The sequence below is a fragment of the Clarias gariepinus genome, chromosome 12 (assembly GCF_024256425.1).
Source record: "Clarias gariepinus isolate MV-2021 ecotype Netherlands chromosome 12, CGAR_prim_01v2, whole genome shotgun sequence".
In the NCBI taxonomy this organism is placed as follows: Eukaryota; Metazoa; Chordata; class Actinopteri; order Siluriformes; family Clariidae; genus Clarias; species Clarias gariepinus.
The window spans coordinates 18,581,025-18,602,018 of NC_071111.1; the positions used below are offsets into that span (position 1 = coordinate 18,581,025).

A 20,994-nucleotide genomic window follows, 5' to 3' on the forward strand; every position below is an offset into this window, starting at 1 on the left:
TTGTAGCGCTTTCCGCATGGAAAAACAAACATGAATTGATCTGTCCATTCATCTTCAAAGGTTCAGTTTTCATAGCCTACTTTCCCATTTTTTGGAGTAGGCCATGCTGTGTCACATACATGCATGCTTGTTTCTGGGTCTTCCATATAATCTGTGTATTTAAACATTATTTTAAAAAGTGCTTGTACTGACCAATGTGCAGACAAAACCTTTTTTTAAATACTACAGATTATGAAAAACCAAAACTGGAGGTACCTTACAATCCTGTTGTACAGCATACTATTTTTGATAAGGTTTAAGTGTTATTGAAATCTATTTTGGAGCAAACAATCCTAAACCTGATTATCTGTAGTATTTCCTCTTCTCTAATAAAAAAACATATATAGAAATGCACATTAAAGAGCACTGCTCTTGCACTATTAAGTATCGATTCACCTTTTCAAATAATCACTTCAAACCATCTAAAGACACAATGCCCCCGCCAAATGACACAGAAGCATCATCACATCTCTGCAAATGTACTGTTTATAATAACTTGGATCGAGTGGGAAGAGAGAGGTTTGTGTAGAATACTAAGATGTCTGTGATGGTTCAAGAGTGTGTGGTTTAGTCATCTCACTCACTCACTCATCTTCAGTCATGAGCGTTATCCCTCCTGACTGGCAAAACCTGTCTTGAACATTTATCGTATTTATCAGGATGGTTTCATGACCCAGATTGAACTGCATTTTAATCACTGAATGAAACAAAACAAACTTAAAAAAAAAAAAAAATTATACAGGAAATGAATTTTATTAACAAACAGGAAATGAACATTACAGGAACTAAAGGGGACAAAAACAAAAGGGAATTATGGCAATAACCTGAGGTTATTTATTATAAGAGATAAGCTCATACACACATTAAAATTCAGAATTGAATGCACAGAGGTGGTCCTAAACACTGGATGGGGGCTCGGGAGGACGCTTGTTTGATTAGTAAATTTATATTGGATAATTTGTTTTTGTGCTCCATGGCAGCCCTGTGGCAAAATAGTGAATAAAACAGGGCAAAATTTAAAGAACATGTTTCTGCCACTCATTCCTGTTCTCTATAAAATATAAGAGAAACCAAATACCAATGTCTTTGAGAAAAAGAAATACTTTTTAATACACAAATCTTGATCTTGATCTTTAAGAAGGCAAAGAAGATAATGTGAGAAAGACGTCTGAAAGCAAAAGGAAAGGGAGCCAGAAAGAGAAAGTGAGGGAAGGATCCTGTTGTGCACCTTGACGTCAGTTCTGCTTTTGATCACTTTACTAAGCTCCGGCTGGAAGAGACGTCACTCAGGAAATGGGCTGGCCATAGAAGACAGGGATCAAAGGTGTGGAATACAGCAATGACATCACTGCTTTCTAATTAGCGCAGCAAATTCACAGTGATGGCTGAGTCAGTCCTCCATCCGAGTTTTGACTGCCATTATTTCACTAGAACATGACTTCATTTTACCCAAGTGACAGCCATATAAATCTTAACACACAAGACAGAATGCTTATGTCTTGTCTTGTGAGAACACACTTGGGCTTATTCACTAACTAGCACTAGATGTCTATCTCTTTTTTAATTTTATAATAGTACAACATTTTAAAATAACAGATATTATTTTATTCCAGATATGTACAATATTATAGTAATATAGATATGTACTTCTCCATATTGATTCTTCATATAGCAGGTGCACATTATAAACACATTACTCATATCAAAGCGAAATAAATCAAGGTGTCTTGTTTAAACATGAGACATGTGAATAATGAAATGACCTTGACCGATGACTTTTAGTTGATGTGCGTTTATTTTCACCAATAACATTTATGTTCATTTCGATATGCAGGGTGTGTGGCTTTTTTTTTCTATATATGACTTATAGCACAATTCATTTCTTTTTACTGTACATGTGGCTTTATGTTTTAAATAAATAACTTTTTTGAACATTTTTTTACAAGTCCTTTTCTTTCCTGATCTGACTGTTACACTTGAATCCGCAAAAAAAAAATGCATCTTCATGTTTTTCACAGATGACCATGTACAGTATTACATACAGTATACTGTGCAATTACACTGGTCAATGTGATATTTGTCTCCTGGACAAAATTATTATTTTCCTGTATGTAATTCCTAATGCTGATTACAAAATGACACTGGCTTTAATTCAATTTTTTTTTTATTTTTTATTTTGTTTTGTTAGGTTGAATTATTTATAAAACTTCTTTAGTTACAGATGATGTCATAGATCAGTGCTTCTCAACTCTAGTCCTGCAGGAACTTGTTCTCATTAAGGGTAGGCTACATACGGACAGGTTTCTAGGCATCCCAATCTCGAGCCCCCCTCTTACTGTTCATTTTTCTTTCTTCTTTTTCTCTTTCGACCATGGGTCCTGCTTCCCTGTGCGATGCTTGAAGGGGTTTAGGGTAAAGAGTCTCCAATAGTGGCACCCCGGCCGGGGTGGGGCTTAATCCCCAACTCATCAATCATCAACTCAGAGGCTCAGCCACCACAAAAAAAAAAATTTCACTGCCCTGCAACTTCTAGTGGGTACTTCACTCCACTATGGCCAATTTACATTGATTATGGAAGTGCCAGACGCTTACTAGAAGTGAAAATTGGATTGGAAATTTTAGATTGCATTTAACTGTTTACAAATTTCTGTAAATAAGTAATGTTGTCATCTCTCAATAAAAATGATGTGATAGAAGATATCTGATTTTATCAACAATAAAAAAAAACAATCTAGGTCACTTTTTTCTTGTATCTTTATGGCTTTTTTTAAATGCTTGAAAATAAATGAGCCATTAATATACAGTATATTATCATGCAATTTTTACCCAGACATGTGTAGGGAAACTTGAGCGTACAGTATGTATGGAGCTTTTAAAGGGATTTAAAAAGAAAAGATAAGAAAGAGAGAGAGAGAGAGAGAGAGAGAGAGAGAGAGAGATCAGTAAAACTCTCGCCTTCTAGACTATAAATTTAAAGAAGTTAAAGGTCTATAGTTGCTCTTTACTGTTTAAGCTTCACAGTCTTTTGAGATACATTTCTGTGGTCTGTCTGAAAGGAAATAAGATTACTATTGTTTGGGGAATGGAAAAAAACTTTCAATAGAAAAGGTCAAACTGAATACAGTTCTTTCCATAAGATTTAATCTCTTGGCCTCTATGTTTAGCTGATATTGTTTTCTATCTAAATGAAGCCCAGATACTATCACATTCTCACTTACTTTTTTATATTTACTACTCACTTCAGAGATGGCACTGTACCCATGAGTCTAAAAACACTATATTCCCTAAACTCATGTCTGCATTCTGGTCATGATCTTTAGAAAAGTAGTTGCCATGTATAATATATTCCCATTGTTGGGCTTATCGTGGCAGTTTTCTCCTTCCATTTTAGGTGCTTGACATTAATTCCTCATTTGCACTGATGATGTGTATCGCATGGATGCATGTATATTTATGAGCCGATCAGCATGAGACATGATAATCAAAGGTCTCGTTGCGAGGCTACACTGGATTTTATTAGCATAAACAGGTAATCATGCAGAAGAAGTGAGGTTATATCTATCTGTGAAGGCATCAGAATGTAGCCTCTCAGAGGCTGTGTCCTGGGTTACAACAAATTGATTAGCAGTGAGTTTGTATACACAAGGGATCAGGTTCTGTTTACTGCATAAGACCGATGGGATCAAAGGAAGATAAATGTTTGATCAATAAATAAAACTTTCTTAGACATGTTACTGAAGCTACTCAACTTTGATCCTAAGCTCTGTGGAGTTTCTGTCCAGGTATTCTGGTTTTATCTCACAATACCAAGATGTTTCTTTTGATACTGATGCCGTGATGAATTTTGAAACCTTTTATCTGACTAGATTTTAAAAAACGGGTTAAAAAAAATAAGGGTGATATATTTGTTGTAGTAGAGAGACTAGGCATGTTGTGTGATACCATACCTAGAAGACATTCTGATGAGACTGATTAGATTAATTGTTATCTAGGACTAGGTTATCTCATGTTGTCACAATGTTTTTTTAAATTAAGCTTGTGAATTACTTATAGAGTGACTCACAGTATTAGTTTAGTTTTATTCCTATTTGTTTGCAAAATTCATTTATTCATTCATTATTTTCTTATTTATTTATGTAATAAAACACTTTATTTACAGCACTTGCTACAGTTGCTAAGATCCTCATACCATCACACGTCACCGATGTTAGTGTCATGCTTGGAGAGGCAGATTTCTATTACTTTTTATTAAGTGCAGGGGGGGCACGCGGTGTGAAAGGGTTGGTAACGAGCCCCTGTGCAGGGCTTCAAGGGGGGCAATGTGTGGGAATGAACTGCGGGAGTGATTGAGTGCACTTAAGGAAAGCCTCTTCTCTTTCACAAATAATGTGGTCTTGTTGAACACAAAATAAATCTGCTTCACAAACCTCTTCAAGTCAGAAGTCTCTTTTCTTTTCTCTTTTATTTGTCTTTGTCTTTTTTGGTATTCTCTTGGTTATTTTGTATTTTCTTGTTACTGGAGCAAAATAGATTTGCTGTCATACCTGACGTAAACTAATGTCTGCACACAAAGTGCAGAGTCTAGGTGGTCTATGCAGGCGTGCGGCCATTTATTGCGCACATCTCTACTGATTACCTTTATAGAGGCGTCGCACATGAGGGTTATCACTGTTGCCCTAAAATACTGTACATGTAAAACATGTAGGTTAACTGCTGCGAGAAAGATCATTTAGATTCTAACCATGAACAGCATGACAAATGGTATGAGGCTAAATTGCAATCAATAATGCGCATATTTGTACCAATCAATTACTTATATTTGAGCACAGTGCTGATCACTTCACAATTAGAAAAAAAGAAAGAAAAACATAAATTGGCATTGAAAATAAATTACTGCCAGCAATGCAAAACATCACATGCAATAAGACAGCTGAAATTTACCACAATTAGAAGATGTCCTTAATCAGAGCAATTAACATTTATGGCATTTATGCAATTAAGAAGTTCGGTTAATTATTTTCAATGTTGAGCTTATTATTGGTTCAGATATTTGGATTTTTTAAAAAATTGTCAGAATTTAACTACATTAAGCAATTAATTAGATTTTCAGTGAAATACATTGTATGGACAAAAGATATGTGGACACCTGACCATCAGACCCATATGTGATTCTCCCCACAAATTCGGAAGCAAAAACTGTACAGAAATGCCTTTGTATGTTTTAGCATTAAAACCCCCTTGTGCGCAAAGTTAAGACAATCTTTTGGCTTATGGTTGAAATGGAAGATCTTTGCTTCCACTGTTCACTCTCACTCATCATCTATACTGCCTTATCTTGTATACAGGGTTGCAGGGGCCTGGAGCCTATCCCAGGAGACTTAGGGCACGAGGCAGAGTACACCCTGGATGGGCTGCCAATCCATCATAGGCTCATTGACTCCACACTCTGGACAATTTGGGAACCCCAATCAGCCTAATCTGCATATCTTCTGGTTGTGGGAGGAAACTGGAGTACCCGGAGGAAACCCACCAAGCACAGGGAGAACATGCAAACTCCATGCACACAGACCCCGAGGTGGGAATCGAACCTGGACCCTGGAGGTGCAAGGCGACAGTGCTTACCACTTCACTAAACAGGAACAGTGACTGCACCCCGGCACCTTCTAACCCGACATCAGTGCTGAACCTCACTAATGCTTCTGTAGTTGATTGAGCACATCCCCAGGGCCATACAATAAAATCTATTGTTATGTCTTCCCAGAAGAGTAGGGTTTATTTTAACTTTAGATGTACTAAATCTGGAATTTTATTTACAAAAAGCACATATGAGTGTGGTGGTCAGGTGTTTCCAACATACAGTGGATACGAAACTTCTACTAAAGCGGCAACATACTGTATGATTATGGAAGGATCATCAATCGCAGAAAGCTGAGCAAAACACATGAAGCAATCAGACAGCATGGTAAATTTCAGATCTATCCTATAGTGAGCATTTTTCTCTTAATCTTATCACATATTTAAAAAAAATACAATACAATCCACACATCCCATGTGCTTCCTGGCCTGTAAACAAGCATCATATATTAGCCTTGGTTACTTTGGACAAAGATTCTTTTACAAATATTTGTACACAGTCCCTTTTTAAAGCCCTTCCACTGATCTTATTATTTAAACCACAAATTATGGCTACAGCTAAATTTAACTCCAAGTGTGACGTCAGTAAAACACATGGCAGAAATCTGGCTCTTTGTGCATTTTGGCTAATAGTCCCCACAAGGTCAAAACTGTTAGGTATTCCTATTTTCCTTGGAGCATTTGTTCCCCACCAAAACACACACACACACACACACACACACACACACACTGATATGCACATCTATTGAGTAGTGAAGTCCAAAATTTTAAAGTGGTACCAAACAGGAATTAAAATTTTGGGTTCCATCTTGTTACCATGACAGTTCAATTTCTTTCTTTCATATATTACAGTCTCCGAATATCTTTGAATATATTTATTTTCTTCTCAGGTATAACACGACTTTTAGTAAAAGCTCTGAATGATTTGGACTGCTTGGGAGGACTAAATTCTCAATCTGGAGCTTACTTTCTATTTGTGAAGTTCTGATAAAAGCTCAGGCAGACGAAGAAATCGAAAAAAAAGAAGGAAAAAAAGACAAAACTCTTGGCAGTCAAGTGTCAAACTAATGAAGGGGATGAAGATTAGGAGGCTAATTTTGATGTAGATGAATGGGAATGAGAAAGATGATGATGAATGAGCCAACCTGAAGAAACCAGCTTTATCCTAATCTATAACGGGTCACATTCTAATCCATAAGTCTTGCCCTGCACTACCGCACTAAGTTATCGAGTCTCCAAGAAAAAAAAAAAAAAAATCAAAGCCTCTAAAGCACACACTCCAACATTGAACAACAGGCCCAAAAAGCACAACGCCAAGCCAATCACACTCCATTCATACATCGGCTTCTTCTAAACTACCATCTCCACAGCATCTTGCACCCTACCTGCTTGTTTTTGAGGTCAAGTGAGAGTTCGTAGTCAGAAGCACTGGCATGGCTGCAGGCCCCGTTCCTTTGCACCCTCATAGGAGAGGATGCGGTGTGGTGCAGACTGGGCCTCCTGCCTCCTCCTCCTGTACCTCCCCTCCCACCTCCAGCCTCCTCTTCCTCGGTTTCTTTCTTTCCTTCCTCCTCTAGCTTCTCCTGCTGCTGATGCTGCTCTGGGGACTCAGCCTTGGCATTCGTCCCTTCTTTCTCATTCTCTTTTTCTTTCACTTTTACCTCCACCTCCACCTCCACCACCACCACTGGCTCTGGAGACTCTCGTACCAGATCTCCTCCTCCATCCCCCCCTCCTCCATCAGCAGGTGGTGTAGAGACATCTCCATCCGGAGGTGGCGCGGGGCCGTCGGGAGACCCGGAAGGAGTGTCTTCACTGCTGAAATGGAGAAAATGCAGAGTGAGCCTGCAGCCATCTGACCTCGTCCTCCAGTTGGTGCAGGCGGAGCCCTCCCTTTCTCTGGTTCATTCCTTCTCTCGGAGGAAGAGGACAAAGAGAGACGAGGGCACCCTGCCATCCACTGCAGGGCAGGACTGGCACACTTACCCCACAAGCAGAGGGACGGGGTAAAAGGACACACAGTGACTCGTGACACACACACAGACAACAAGACACAGCCATGCAGCTCTTGGTGTGTTAGGCAGCAGGTGTGTGTATGTGTGCGAGTGTGTGTTTGTGTGCGCGTAGGTGTGAGTGTGACCCGCCAGCCTTGCGCTTTCACTCTGCCTGACTAAAGCTGTCCCATTGGGATGAAGCGTGTAAGACTCTCTGTGTGCTCTGGGGGATGTACATGACAGCAGGAGAGCGGCTTTGCTTTCTTTTCTGTAGCAGCTTGCTGATATTAGTATGGGAGCATGGGACTCTCACTTACAAAAAAAAAAAAAAAAGCCATTGTTTTTCTCTCTTAGCCTTCTGTCTCTCCATCTTTTTGCTCATATTCATATTCTTTCCTTTATTCCCATTCCCTTTTGTCTTGGAAATTTAGTTTGTATTCAATTAAATAAGATTTTATTGGCATTAGAATACTGCTAACGCACTGTAAGGCTCAAAAGTTTAATTGGTTGTGACTGAATGTCTTTGTTGGCTTCACACACTCTTCTAGGGATATAACTAAATATAACTATAATAGCCAGAATACACAAATAATATGTTTCTAACAGATAGGAGATAAGAGAGCTTCCAGAAACATTTAAAGGGCATCTGATTGTGATGAGAGATGTGCACCAGGACTGGGATTATGTGGGACACAAGAAGGAGGTTTCACACAGATGTGAGCAAGTGGTCAGATAAGAAGCTTGTGGAACAAAGAAAGACATGCATGATGATTTTACGGCATCCTTAGTAGCTGCCAGGTTACCTTTTTTTCCCTTTGGACTTTAACATTTAGGCGTTTGGAAGATGCTCTTATCCAGAGCGACTTATATAAGTGCTTTAACGTTTTCCATTATTAAATATATCCTTACACTGGTTCACTAGATTAATAACTAGGAGTACCATCAGTTTAACACAGTTGATAATGATTTATTAATCTATTTCTTAGGTGGTACGGATGGGGGACTCACTTAACTCACTAAACCTCTTAATTAAGGGTAATGGGGCCTGGGGCCTACTCCAGGAGACTTAGGGTAGGATGCAAGTTACACCATGGACAGGGTGCCAATCCATTGCAGGAAACACACACGTTCATTCACATACTACAGGCAATTTAGAAACATCCAATTTGGATAATCTGCATTTTCAGGTTTCAGAAAATGCACACAGACGCGAAGCAGGAATCGAACCCGCAACCGAGTGCTAGCCCCTACAGGGACAGTTAACCACAAGGACATTTAACCCAAACACCTGAGAAACAAATAGGTCTTTAGTCGTCGCTTAAACATTGCCAATGACTTGGCTAAAGCAACATCTAGTAGAAGTTCATTCCACCACCGAGGAGACTTTGGAAATTAAATGAACTACCTAAAAAAAAATAACTTTTCTTCTGGGTTTTTCCAAGTGTTTCCAAGAGTTTCACTTGCTCACCTTTTGTCTTGCTCACACTTCCTTGCCCTATAAAGGACATGGGTATCTGGTCTTACATTCCAAATTACAGGAGCTCTTCTGCTTTGGTGGCCTGACAGAATTTGGTAGACTGCTACTCATGAGTAAGCACCTGCTACAAATTAAAGATCATTCTTGTTAATACAGTTTTGCAGTTCTTCCATTGTTGCTGATTTTCCACCAACTTTACCACGCAGTGTGCTTAGAACCTTGCATTTTGGAATCTTCTTCTATTTTCTTCTAAACAGTTTGGTACATATTTTGTATTATATTGTATTTTCTTTCCTACGTGCAGAGTGTACGACTGGGAGTTAGTTGTTTGTTAGCAGTATATAGTAGCAATTTAGACATGCCTTTGAGTTTTGGCTTTATAAATAAACCTGAGTGCTCCTTCTCTTTCAAATTATGCGTTTTTATCTTTTTCTTTATCCTTCACTGTCAATGTGTTTGACCATGTAAATCTGATGACAGAAGCACTCTGGTTGTCTTGTTCCTAACTTAGCACAGAGGAGTATTAGAGAGTGATCCTATATTCAGGCTAGCTCAGGCTTTTAACAGAAAGTCTTCTGCCTCTTACATAAATCTATGGATGAAGCAGCATCTCAATCTTTATGTTTTGATGCTCATTGTGAACAGATGCCACACATGGCGCTGCTCTAACTTTAACACACATTTTTATTGTCGCATTCTGTTTTTTCTTCTTTTTTTTTAATACTCATAATTTTGCATTATAAAGGTCACATGTATGTGCATTACACTGCATACAAGAATGAATTATCAACAAGGCCTGCAGGACAATTTTCCTGGAGTAGTGGCCAGCAGGGGACCTTTAACTAACGTAGAATTAGAAAAAATGTTTAGCCTGTTCACACAACATGAGAAATGTTATTTGTGCAGGTCTGGATTTGAGACTGTTAGCTTTAAATCAAGGGGCCACCTCTGGTTCTGAAAACTGAAGCCAACATGGAAGTGCCAATGTGCAGTTCCTCGAATGTCCACTGGAGGCAGGCTCCAAAAGCAAGTCAATCTCCATAAACTCCCATGTTGAAATGCTTAGCTAAATAAACTTGTTTACAGCTATGGAGACCAACAGATTTGTTGGCATGACAACTGTACAGGGTGAATTTGTACTTAAACCATCAGTTGAAATTATATTAAGCCAGGACTAACTACAGTATGAGCATGACCAGTTTGACTGGCTGCATTGCTAGTGCATCACTTTAGCTAACCAGCTAACTGGAATCGTGGTGTTTAACTTACCATAAGAATTGTAGGAGTTGACACAGGCTGACGTGTGTATGACTCACAGTTTACTCAAATGCATTAGCGTATAAATTTACAATGGCCATCATAGCATTTTAGCTAAGCAAAAGCTAATCTTGCTACCTTGTGGGTGGTAACTGAATTAGGTAGGTGGGTTCAAATCAGCCAGGCTCTGTTCATTCTCCCAAATAGGGAAGTTTAAAAATGAACCCCAAATTCAAAAATTGTCCAAAGTAGACTTCTGTCGATTGAGTTGAAACTTATTAAAAAGCCACACTTTGATGATCTGGTAGGCGAGTTTGCGAAATGAAAAACAAGAAAAGGAACCAGTCACCTATAGTAAAACTGCCTTCTGAGACTTCTCGAATACTCTTAATGGATTTATAAAAAAGCAACAAAAGCACTTTATTTTTGAAAGTTGTAGGTTGTGAGATGGATCTGTCAGAATTCAGTAAGGTTCCGGCCCAGGGGTCCATTACTTACTAACCCATCCCTGTTCTTATGTTGTTTGTGACTGCTACTGTAGTATGATGAATCATTTGTTTTTGTTTGGCTGAGTCAAGTTCGTCCGAACCCTGCACATCAAATTTTCTTATTCTGAGTGCTACTGTATGCATTTTTGACCCGGTAAATAAATATAAAAGATGGACAGTTTTTACTAAACGCCCTCAGTTCAATAACGCACATAACAGGCTTCACCCTTTGGAACATAACACGGTGACACAGTAGTAACTGAGACTCTCACTCTGGCAGAGATTTTTGTTAAGACGATGTTACATTTGAGAGAACGCTCACACTTAGCATTATCACAACAAAAGACCTGGAAGCCTCATTTAGACACAGTAGGGGTTTAAAAGATTTTTTCACAATAAGGTGGAAATATTGATTTAAAAAAAAAACATCATTGGTAGAAACTAAAGCAAAAGAAAAGTCCTAAGCCACGGCCATATCTCATTTCATCACTTGCTCCCTCCACTGCCAAAGGGGCACAAGATAAACGTCAAGAGATTTAAATCTGTACCTTACTGAAATCGCTTGCAAGACAAGTCAGGAGTCAGTAAACACAGAATTCGAGCCTTGCTTTAAGCATATGGAGCACATCAGTCACACAGTATATCTCCATGATGACAAAGATAGAGAGATGTCTTGGGAAAACAGGAAATTAGTGCTAATAAAGCCTTGATGCTTGATTACTTACTATACATTTAATGAACTTATAAACAAATAGATAATATCATTTAATTAATGTCTTCTTTGGCATCTTTTATTCATTCATTTATCTTCAGTATCCACTTTATCCTGGGTCATGGTGGCATTACAGCGCATGCTGGGTAAATTATTTTAGCTCTTTATTGTCCCTATCTTACCTTTAGTTTTACCAAGCTTACATTCTAAAGAATATACAATAATTGTAAACTTGTACATTAAATAGCCATAAAAAAATTACAGAACATAATATTAACACATTAACACCAATTATCATTATATACCATTAAACTTGTGACAGAAACACGGGCACCCGATGTTCATTCATGCATGTGAGGGAAGCAAAGGCCAGCCTGTCTGCTCCAATTACCCAGAAAAGCAAATCCAAACTTCTCAGATCCCAATCTGATCAAGAACCCATGGGATGCACCAGACAATCAGGTCCGATTCATGGCAGCCCCACCATACATCCCACGACACGCCAAAGATCCATGGCTAATGTCGTGGTAACAGACACCACAGCACACTCCCTGAGGTCTTGTGAAGACATGCCCAAAGGACCAGAGCTGCCCACAATATTGGGCATAATGCTTTGTGCTGTAATGTTATGGCTGATAGGTGTAAATGTCTGCATGCTTCCTCAGCAGTATAACAGTGATTTAAAAAATAAGAATAAGTGACAACTAAAATAAAGAACTCCTCTTGCCTAAGGTGTGTCTAAGGGTTTTCTATTTTTTTTTTTCATCTCTGCCCTTACAGAATCATTGCTGCAACCATCCTCAAGTTCGAACTCTCCAGTCACGCTAGAAAAAATCTGTTATGTCATTTATTTTTTATGAGATGGGAGCTAGAATGAGACCAAGCCATCAGAATACACAGAGGTTAAAAGAAGGAGATGCACTCAAAACACACACACACATGCACCAGGACAACAGAAAAGTGTTTGCACTAGCGTTGAAGGATCACCTAGGTCTCTTGGTAGGAAGGTTAGCAATACTCTCTCAGCTTTAAAAACAATATGCATGTTTTTGCCAAATGGTGTCCCAATTTAATGTATAAGCACAACTGCATTTCATCTTTGCATGCTAGCCTCCAATTTTTTTCATCTTTATTAAATCCTTTTTTTTGGCCTATGGAATAAATTCAAAGCCTCTGGATGTGTAGTTCTATAAATTGTAGTTAATACTCAACCCCTTACACTCGTCTTTGCCCAAAAACGTCTTTTCAATCCTTCTTGCCTATTAAGTATAGCCTGCACACTATCCACTTTGTGTATTACTGCAGGACTGCAACGGGCTGCAGTGTCTTCTGTTTCCTCTGCAGCAGATTATTGGCCTGAGTGTGGTGCTGCACAGTAGAATGCTGATAGACATACTCTGCACATATTGTACCACTGCAATGCAACACCGAGACGCGGAGCATGCATGCAAATGCAAATGAAGCAATATGAACTAGCATATCTGAGCATCTAAATGACCTTTTATAATGTAGATAAGGTTGCTGGATTAACATTTCAAAATCAGCAAGTGGAATCAGGATGTAATTTGAGAGGTGAAAAGGCATTTGGATTTTCCGCACACATTTCTGAATCATGAAAAAAATTTTCAAAATAAATATGTTTTTGCTGCTACCACTTTTCCCCAGAACTGTTTATTTGTTAGGGAAAAGAAAGCACAATCCCAGTCCACCCACAGCGTGCGTGGAACACTTAACTACAGTCGTGCCCTCTTGGCACCTATCGCCACCAACAAAATGACTACTATTAATCAATTTGATACACAGCATCTCTATTTTTGCCCCACAGATGAACATAAGAGCCTAAACTAAGACTGCTTCTCCCACTCAGTGCTACAACAAAGCCCCCACGTCCGACAGGCATTGTGAGTAGGGTGACAGTTAAAGAGCCCCTTACGCCATTGTAGCTCTGCTTCTATACAAGCTTGAACCACAGACTCTGGTTTAATGCAAAAAAAAAACCTCTAACCTTCAGATATGTTAACTGTGACTGCCTTATTATTTATGGGCTTATAAACGTTTCCAATTGCAGGTTTAAAGAGACAAAAGCAGCCTCTGTTTTGGTAAGAAATTTAGGCGTGACTAGGAATTTCACTTTAGCTATTGGTATTATGGTGAGAATGAGAAAATATTGCAGTACTGTTAGATTAGCTTCTGTTTTGGAGGGGGTGGAGAAGATGTCAGAGGAGTCGTGAGGTGGATGCAAGTGGAGGTTTTCTTTAATAATCATTGTGACAAAAGCACATTCAAAGCATAACACTAACAAGAAATATGACTGAAAGAACATGAATGTGAGCTAATAACTAACGTGAAACAAAACAACAGGAGCAAGACAAAGATATAATGCAAAGCTGGGGAACTTAAATAGTCAAACTTCCAGTAGCAAGCACAAACTAGGTTCTGTATCCCAGCGCCTAAATTGAGCAGCCCTGGCAGAGCGGCAATAAACAAGAAATAAAAAGTAAAAAAAAAAAACTCATCTTATTATACGCTTCAAACAGCAGCTTGCATGCCAACTTTGTCTAATTTGGTTGCTAGGAAACTAGTCATTGTGCCATGACAAACAGTAAAATACGAAAGCAAAAGAGATTTATAGAATCTAATCCAGCCACCTGACTGATTCTATGCCATGCAGCTTCAACTTGCTTTCAGCTTAAAAATGGACCTTGCCTGCCAACCTTGAAAAAGTAAAACAAATGTATAAAAAAGTTAAATGAAGGTATGCCATTTAATCAAACCTTCTGGCTGACTGTGTACCATGCTCCCTATCCTTATGGAATAATTTACAGTCAGTCAATTTCATCTCGACGCACCGTCAAAATTTGTACTTTGTTGTTCATTTGAGGTCAAATTGTTTGCAATAAATTACCTTTTTGGTCTCAGCAAATTACAATTTAGCTCACAATAAAATTGACAGAGTGGTCCGAAATTTCGTTGCAACAATTTTGTAATGAATTAAATTATTGAAATAAGTTTTAAGCAAATGACTGTAAAACTCAAGTTCCTCACAATGTTGATACAGCAAATCTAATGAATATAAATACGCTCTATGGTTAATTGTTTGTGCACACCTGACCATCATTATCATTACTGAAACTAAGAGACCCCAAACCTGTTTGAGCATGACAAGCCCTTGTGTACAAGTTGAGATTTGCCAAGGATGGAGTGGGAAAAAAAAACCCAAGTGGCCTGCACAAAGCCCTGACCTCACCCTCAATGAAAAGCCTTGTGATGAACTGAAAGAATGGGCACCCCTTAACCAACAATAGTGCATGACCTCACTAATGATTTTGTGGCTGAAAGTTTCAGATTAAAGCAATGCTCCAAATACAGCACCATGCTTTGTGGAAAGTCTTCCCAGAATAGTGAAGTTTATAATGTGATTTAATCTGTAATGGAAATGTGATGGTCAGATGTCTAAAACCATTTGTCCATACACCAATCAGCCATAACAATAACGCAACCACTAGGTAAACTGAAAAATAATAATTATCAATTATACACTAGTAAACTAGCAACAGAGACCAAAGGCTAGCCCGTCCGGTCCGATCCCACAGAAAAGCCAATGCAGCACAATCCTCTGAAAAAGTCAATGCTGGCCATGACCAAGGCACCAGAATACCTAGTGTGTTACAGAGAGTTCAAGATTGATGACCAAAACTCCAAATTCCCAAAACCGCCAGACAAACCCAACCCACACAAGGCCAACCCATATTACCCAAAAGATCAGCCATGTGTGGCATAAGGGAAACCTACTCCATATTAAAATGAATGATATGGCTGATGGGCTGATGTGTAGTGTATGTAAGACATGTAAGAAGATTAAAAATGATTAAAATTGGGTTAAGGACTGTCCAACGTGTTATTATGTGTACCTTGTAAAAAAATAAAATAAAAAAATTAAAGATTAAAGGACATCAGTTAAAGGCTTGGTGAAGTTAGATCATTAAAAACCAACAGTGGAAATTACAGCTATGTTTAATTGGGAAGTAAGTCCAAAGACAAAATATGACAATAATTCACAGGATTGGGACTAAATAGCTTAATGACCATAACAGAAATTAATCAGAAAAAAAAAAGACAAACTCCAGTTTGCTAGGAAGTATAAATATTGGAGTTTGGAGCAATGGAAAAAAAAGTCATGTGGTTTGATAAATCCAGACTGACCCTATTCCAGAGCGACAGGTGCATCAGGATTTAAAAGGAATAAATAAAGCATACAAGCCAGTAGAGGCAGTGTTATGATCTCAGGTCGCTTCAGTCGGTCAGATCTAGGTCTATTATGTGGCACTAAAATGAAGTCAGCTGACGTACAGAATGACATTCAGCCTGAATGTACTGAATTGTCCCATCAATGGATTTCATTTTCTTATTTGTTGGCATGGGCATAATCCTGACATTAGGAATTATTTTCACACATAAATTGTCCATCATATCTTGTATCCCATAATCAAAGATAATGGAGGTCAAATGAAATTTTGTACATATTGTTTTGGTAGGCTGTGTCCAATAGACATGTTGCTGTTTCATTGCCCCTAGATATTAATAATAATGCAGCAGTAAGTCTGAATTGAGCTCTGGTTACATCCACTTAATCTAAAATGTCCAGGTTTGAAAAAAGTTCGTCTGACTATTCTCTTGGTTTATTGTTCTACTTTCCTCACCTTTACTGTCACTTCAATGGTACCACCTTCTTTACTTCTGAAAACAATCTTCATGCTCCCTATTTTTTTGAGAAGCACATTAATCACCATGCCCTGTGGAAAGTAAGGCCAGAGTGGTAATTCAGAGTGGAAACTGCATAAAGAAGTACATTTACCCTTGTGTTATACGGTCAACCCTGCAATTGGATGATCCTATTCCTGCTCAGTTATATCTATAGAATATGTCATTTGCTACGGAGGACACGCACAAAGACAAGGGGGAACATTTGGGAAAAAGGGAGCATTTTATCTAGTGTAAATGTTAAAAGACTAAAGAATAAACTGGGGAGGAAAAGCATAAAAGCAAAACAGCGAGATGCACAGAAAGAGAATTACTGACGTTTTGGTGCAGTAAAACACTAGGACATTCCGCTACTCTAGTAATGCAGTAATGGCAGTGAAGAGCTGACACTATCATATTTTCACACATACTACTGAGTATTATCACAAAGCAACAAAAGAAAATGCTTCAGCAGCATGATTTAAGTACAGATAACCCTGTTATGACCTACTATAGTTCTGCACGACAAAGTACCTTCTGTGGATCCACGTCCCGGATCCTACAGTCGCCTTGCACCACCGGGGTCCGAGTCCAACTCCCACCTCGGCGTCTGTGTGCATGGAGTGTGCATGTCCCCGCCGTGCCCGTGGGTTTCCTCCGGGTACTCCGGTTTCCTCCCACAGTCCAAGGACATGCAGATTAGACTAATTGGTGTTTCCAAATTGCCTGTAGTGTGTGAATGCGCATGTGACTGATGACCGGTGACGGTGCAATTGCATTTCCTTTCCCGGTTAACTGAACAACTCCCCACTAACTATACTTTTATCAACTTAGTTGCCAAACATTAAATAATTAGACATTTAGAATCATCCACTTTAGGATCTGAGCTGAAGTTACTCTTAACACAAGTCTGACCTCATCATCATCACTCCCCTGTTTATCTCTATCAGCTCTTATATTAATGAGGAAGAAATTCACAGATTAATGCTTTCGGATCCATTCTGTTGACCAAATGCATAAATTTTTCCTCTTAATGTCTTTTTAGTAGGTTTTAACCTTTTTAAATGTTGCATGCAGCCATCTATACAGCTTGTACAGATTCTGTGCTCTTCTCTGTTTTGATGATGATGAAACAGCGCAGGTGCACTGCAGACATTTTGACAGCCGGGATGTGATTTCAAACGAAATGGATTAGCTTTATCCTTAATTTTGCTACAACACATAGTTATCCAGCAGCTTGACCAAACCATGATATACTGTGTGTGAGGAAATTACACTTAGCTAGCACTGCTTTAGACATCCTAAGGCTGATGCATCATGATTACTCATGATATTTGCAGGCAGATGTCAAGGCAAGGTTGGAAAGTAACCTAAATAAAAACACTCCTGGGATGTATTAGTGAAATACACTCATGGCCTCTTCAAGCAGAATTGTCAACGTATATTACTGTATAAAATCTTTATCATACTTTACAGAATTCTGCCGCAGTGTCAGCTGACTTTTTTTTTTTCCCCTGGCTTGACTATGCTAAGAATGATTTCTCAGTATACGACTCACATAATCGTGGGTGAAATAAATCTATTTTGTAATTCTGACATTCAAGAGTGGAGCCTTCTGCAGAATATACATGCATAGCCCTTTCTGAACCATTTTAAGAAGTCTTTAAGCTCTTCAATGTGTCTGTCTCTTGAGCTCAGCACTCAATAACAGCTCAGATCGATTTCTGACTGAACCTTTCTCTCCATATCTCTCCTTCCCCCCTCCCCTGCATGAGGGATTCAGGGCGTGCATGATGTAGGGAGGTCAGAGCTGACAGGGAGCACAGAGAAAAGAGGGTCAAGCCCTTGTTCAGGCCACCGGGATGGGATGTGTGAATGCCGCGAGTGTGCTGACAATGAGGTTACCGGGAGCGTAGGCATCAGCACTATGCTAATGGAAGTCTGCGACACACGGCCAGAACCAAAGAATTTTTTTTTTTTTTTTTTAAACATAAAGGACACAAAATATCATCAAGCAATATGCAGAGAATGGTGACATTTCCCAGTAGCATCAAATCCCAACGTATTCACAAACACATTATATACACACATAATTATGGTGAGACTAGTGCTGTTACACTAAGCATCACCCAATCAACAATTCTATGGATTTCACTCTGCTGCACTTAAAAAAAACAGCACTTGTCACTCATTTCCTCTGGAGCTGAAGGAACTTTCAACTTTGCTGATAATTAGGCATTAAAATGTGCATTCGTAAGCACTAGCAGGCTCCCCACAGGAAAACGCGCCATCTTTCGCATTTGATTTGATCACAATTTATATAATCTCTCAAAACATGTGCCCGGACAGGCAACTGAAAATATAAAAAATTTCCTTGACATCAAACAGACTGGGAATTACAGTATGTAGACAGGTCACAGTGAGGGATGCACGTTCTAGCACATTGACTCATGTCTCCTTAACGACTGCAAGATTTCATATATTTCTTCAAACATTGTTATCCTAAAAAACTTTCTATCCTATTTACCCCAAGCTGTTTCTTTAACATTGGTTTTAGACTCGAGTATTACATTGGGCTTCAAAGGAGTTCTACATAGCAGCTGGAAGATTTTAATGTTTGCTCACACCACCATTTGACATTGAACTGGCAATTTAGTGGGAAGTAACGAAGCCAAACTACTGACTTAAAAGACTCGAACCTTCAACAATCCCATGACGACTGAGTTTGAAGTTTCTTCAGCATTCCATTTAGAACTTCAATTGTCAACCCATTTAAATCGTTTACATGCAATCTAATTATTAATGTATTATTTTCAGCTTTGTGGCTTAGTGGTTGGCACTGCCGCGTTGCATCTCCAGGGTTCGATTCCCGCCTCGGGTCTGTGTGCATGGAGTTTGCATGCTCTCCCCTGCTTGTGAGATTTCTTTGGGTACTCCGCTTTCCTCCAACAGTCCAAAGACATGCAAGTTAGAGTAACTGGCCTTCCCAAATTTCCCATAGTGTATGTGTGTGTGTGTGTGCCCTGCAATAGATTGGCACCCTGTCCAGGATGCACCCCGAATTTGTTTAAATTACTTAAACAAAATTATCCCCAGCCACAGGATGGAGTGCCAATTCCAAGCATGGATAAAATGGAAAGGATTGCATCAGGAAAGGTAACCAGCATAAAACCCGTGCCAAGCCGTGTGCGGATCCGATGGTGTGCTGTGGTGACCCCTCTATGAGAGCAGCCAAAAGAAAAAAACACAATTTCAGTAAAACTATGTTGTGTGTATGGCTGCTAATAGAATTTGTTCCTTTGTGTATACTGATGATATGACTGCTAACAAAAGCATGATAATGGATTCTAAATATTATCTCCTCACACAAATACAAACAAAATTCATCGGGTACTGCTTTTCACTCTAGATGGACTGGAAACATACTTTGAAAGCAGCCCAAGACTTTTGTAAGTGTAATGATCTGCAATTCCAAGCCAGTTACCAGACCTGAATACGAGTGAGCATTTTAGTTGGTTCGACTGCTAGAAAAGGGGGAGGGAGTCAACAACAATTATAGATGTGAAACTACAATTATAACAAAAATATAACACAACTATGATGCAAGTTATAATCATGGCACTTTTTTAAAGTATATTTTAGCCTTTCTATTGTTTTTTTTGTTGTTTTTTTTGAAGAATATATTGGTAAATAACAACATGCAGTATTCTTGCAGATTTTCATATGGCTTCTCTACATTGTTTTCTTAGTTTGACGTACCGTACTGACGCCCTCATTTCTTATTTTTAGTGTTGGGTGTAATGCGTTACAAAGTAATGTTTTAAAGTACTTAGATTACTTTTTTGATGTAACGGGTAATCTAACGTGTTAGATCCGCCATTTAATTACTCAGTTATTTAGTTATTTTTTCAAAAACGTAATCCGATATTGAGACGATTTATGTAATTGAAGGACTGACGCGCATTAAGATGGAAAACTAATCACAGCGCTTCCATGATAAACCATACTCACGGCCACTGCGCGAAACCGCGTAGGTGAGATAAGGGAATCTGTAGGTACTGTAACAGATTATGGGCCTACCTTCCCTGAGTGATGATGGTAGAATAATTATAAAGGTCCTGACTAAAACAACATGCATGAGAAATCACAAAACTCGAACTAGTTACTTTTATCAGAAAGTAACGCAGTAATGTAACTGATTACTTTTTAATGACAGTAATTTTGTAATGTGATTAGTTACTTTAAAAAATAATCTCCCCCAACACTGCTGCAATTATTTTTCTATATTTAGCTTACAAAGATCCAGAACTTCATGTATTTTACATATATCTTTTTAATGTAGTTTTGAGGCATACTTCTTCAAGCTTCCTGGAGGACTTTCTGTGGCTCTCATTTTCAGTCCAGTCCCTGGACCAGAGCTGTTTCAGAGGAACGTGTTTTGCTTGTTAAACCACACAGTGACCTATAGAATTACTCTAGCATAAAAAAAGCATCTAAGTTAAAGCATGAATGAGTGAGAAACTGATAAAAGATGATCAGGCCGGTGCTGATGCTGAATGCTGAGTGGTTAAAAGAGGACAGACAAGAAGGGAAATGAGGTTGATGCTGTGGTTGTTATTTAAACAGACAATTTTTATATTGTATCTTTAGGTA

General features: G+C 38.7%; 1 protein-coding gene across 4 annotated transcripts in view; it reads right to left on the minus strand.

Annotated features, from left to right (window-relative positions):
• iqsec3a (IQ motif and Sec7 domain ArfGEF 3a) overlaps positions 1-20,994 on the minus strand; it is a 141,427-nt gene that overhangs the window by 70,569 nt on the left and 49,864 nt on the right. For 3 of the 4 annotated variants that reach the window (XM_053508453.1, XM_053508455.1, XM_053508454.1), the window contains one exon: positions 7,059-7,491. The exons of the other annotated variant lie outside the window; for it this stretch is intronic. In XM_053508453.1, coding sequence (XP_053364428.1) covers positions 7,059-7,491 — 433 coding nt within the window. The remainder of the gene's footprint in view (positions 1-7,058; positions 7,492-20,994) is intronic. 4 annotated transcript variants of the gene reach the window in all.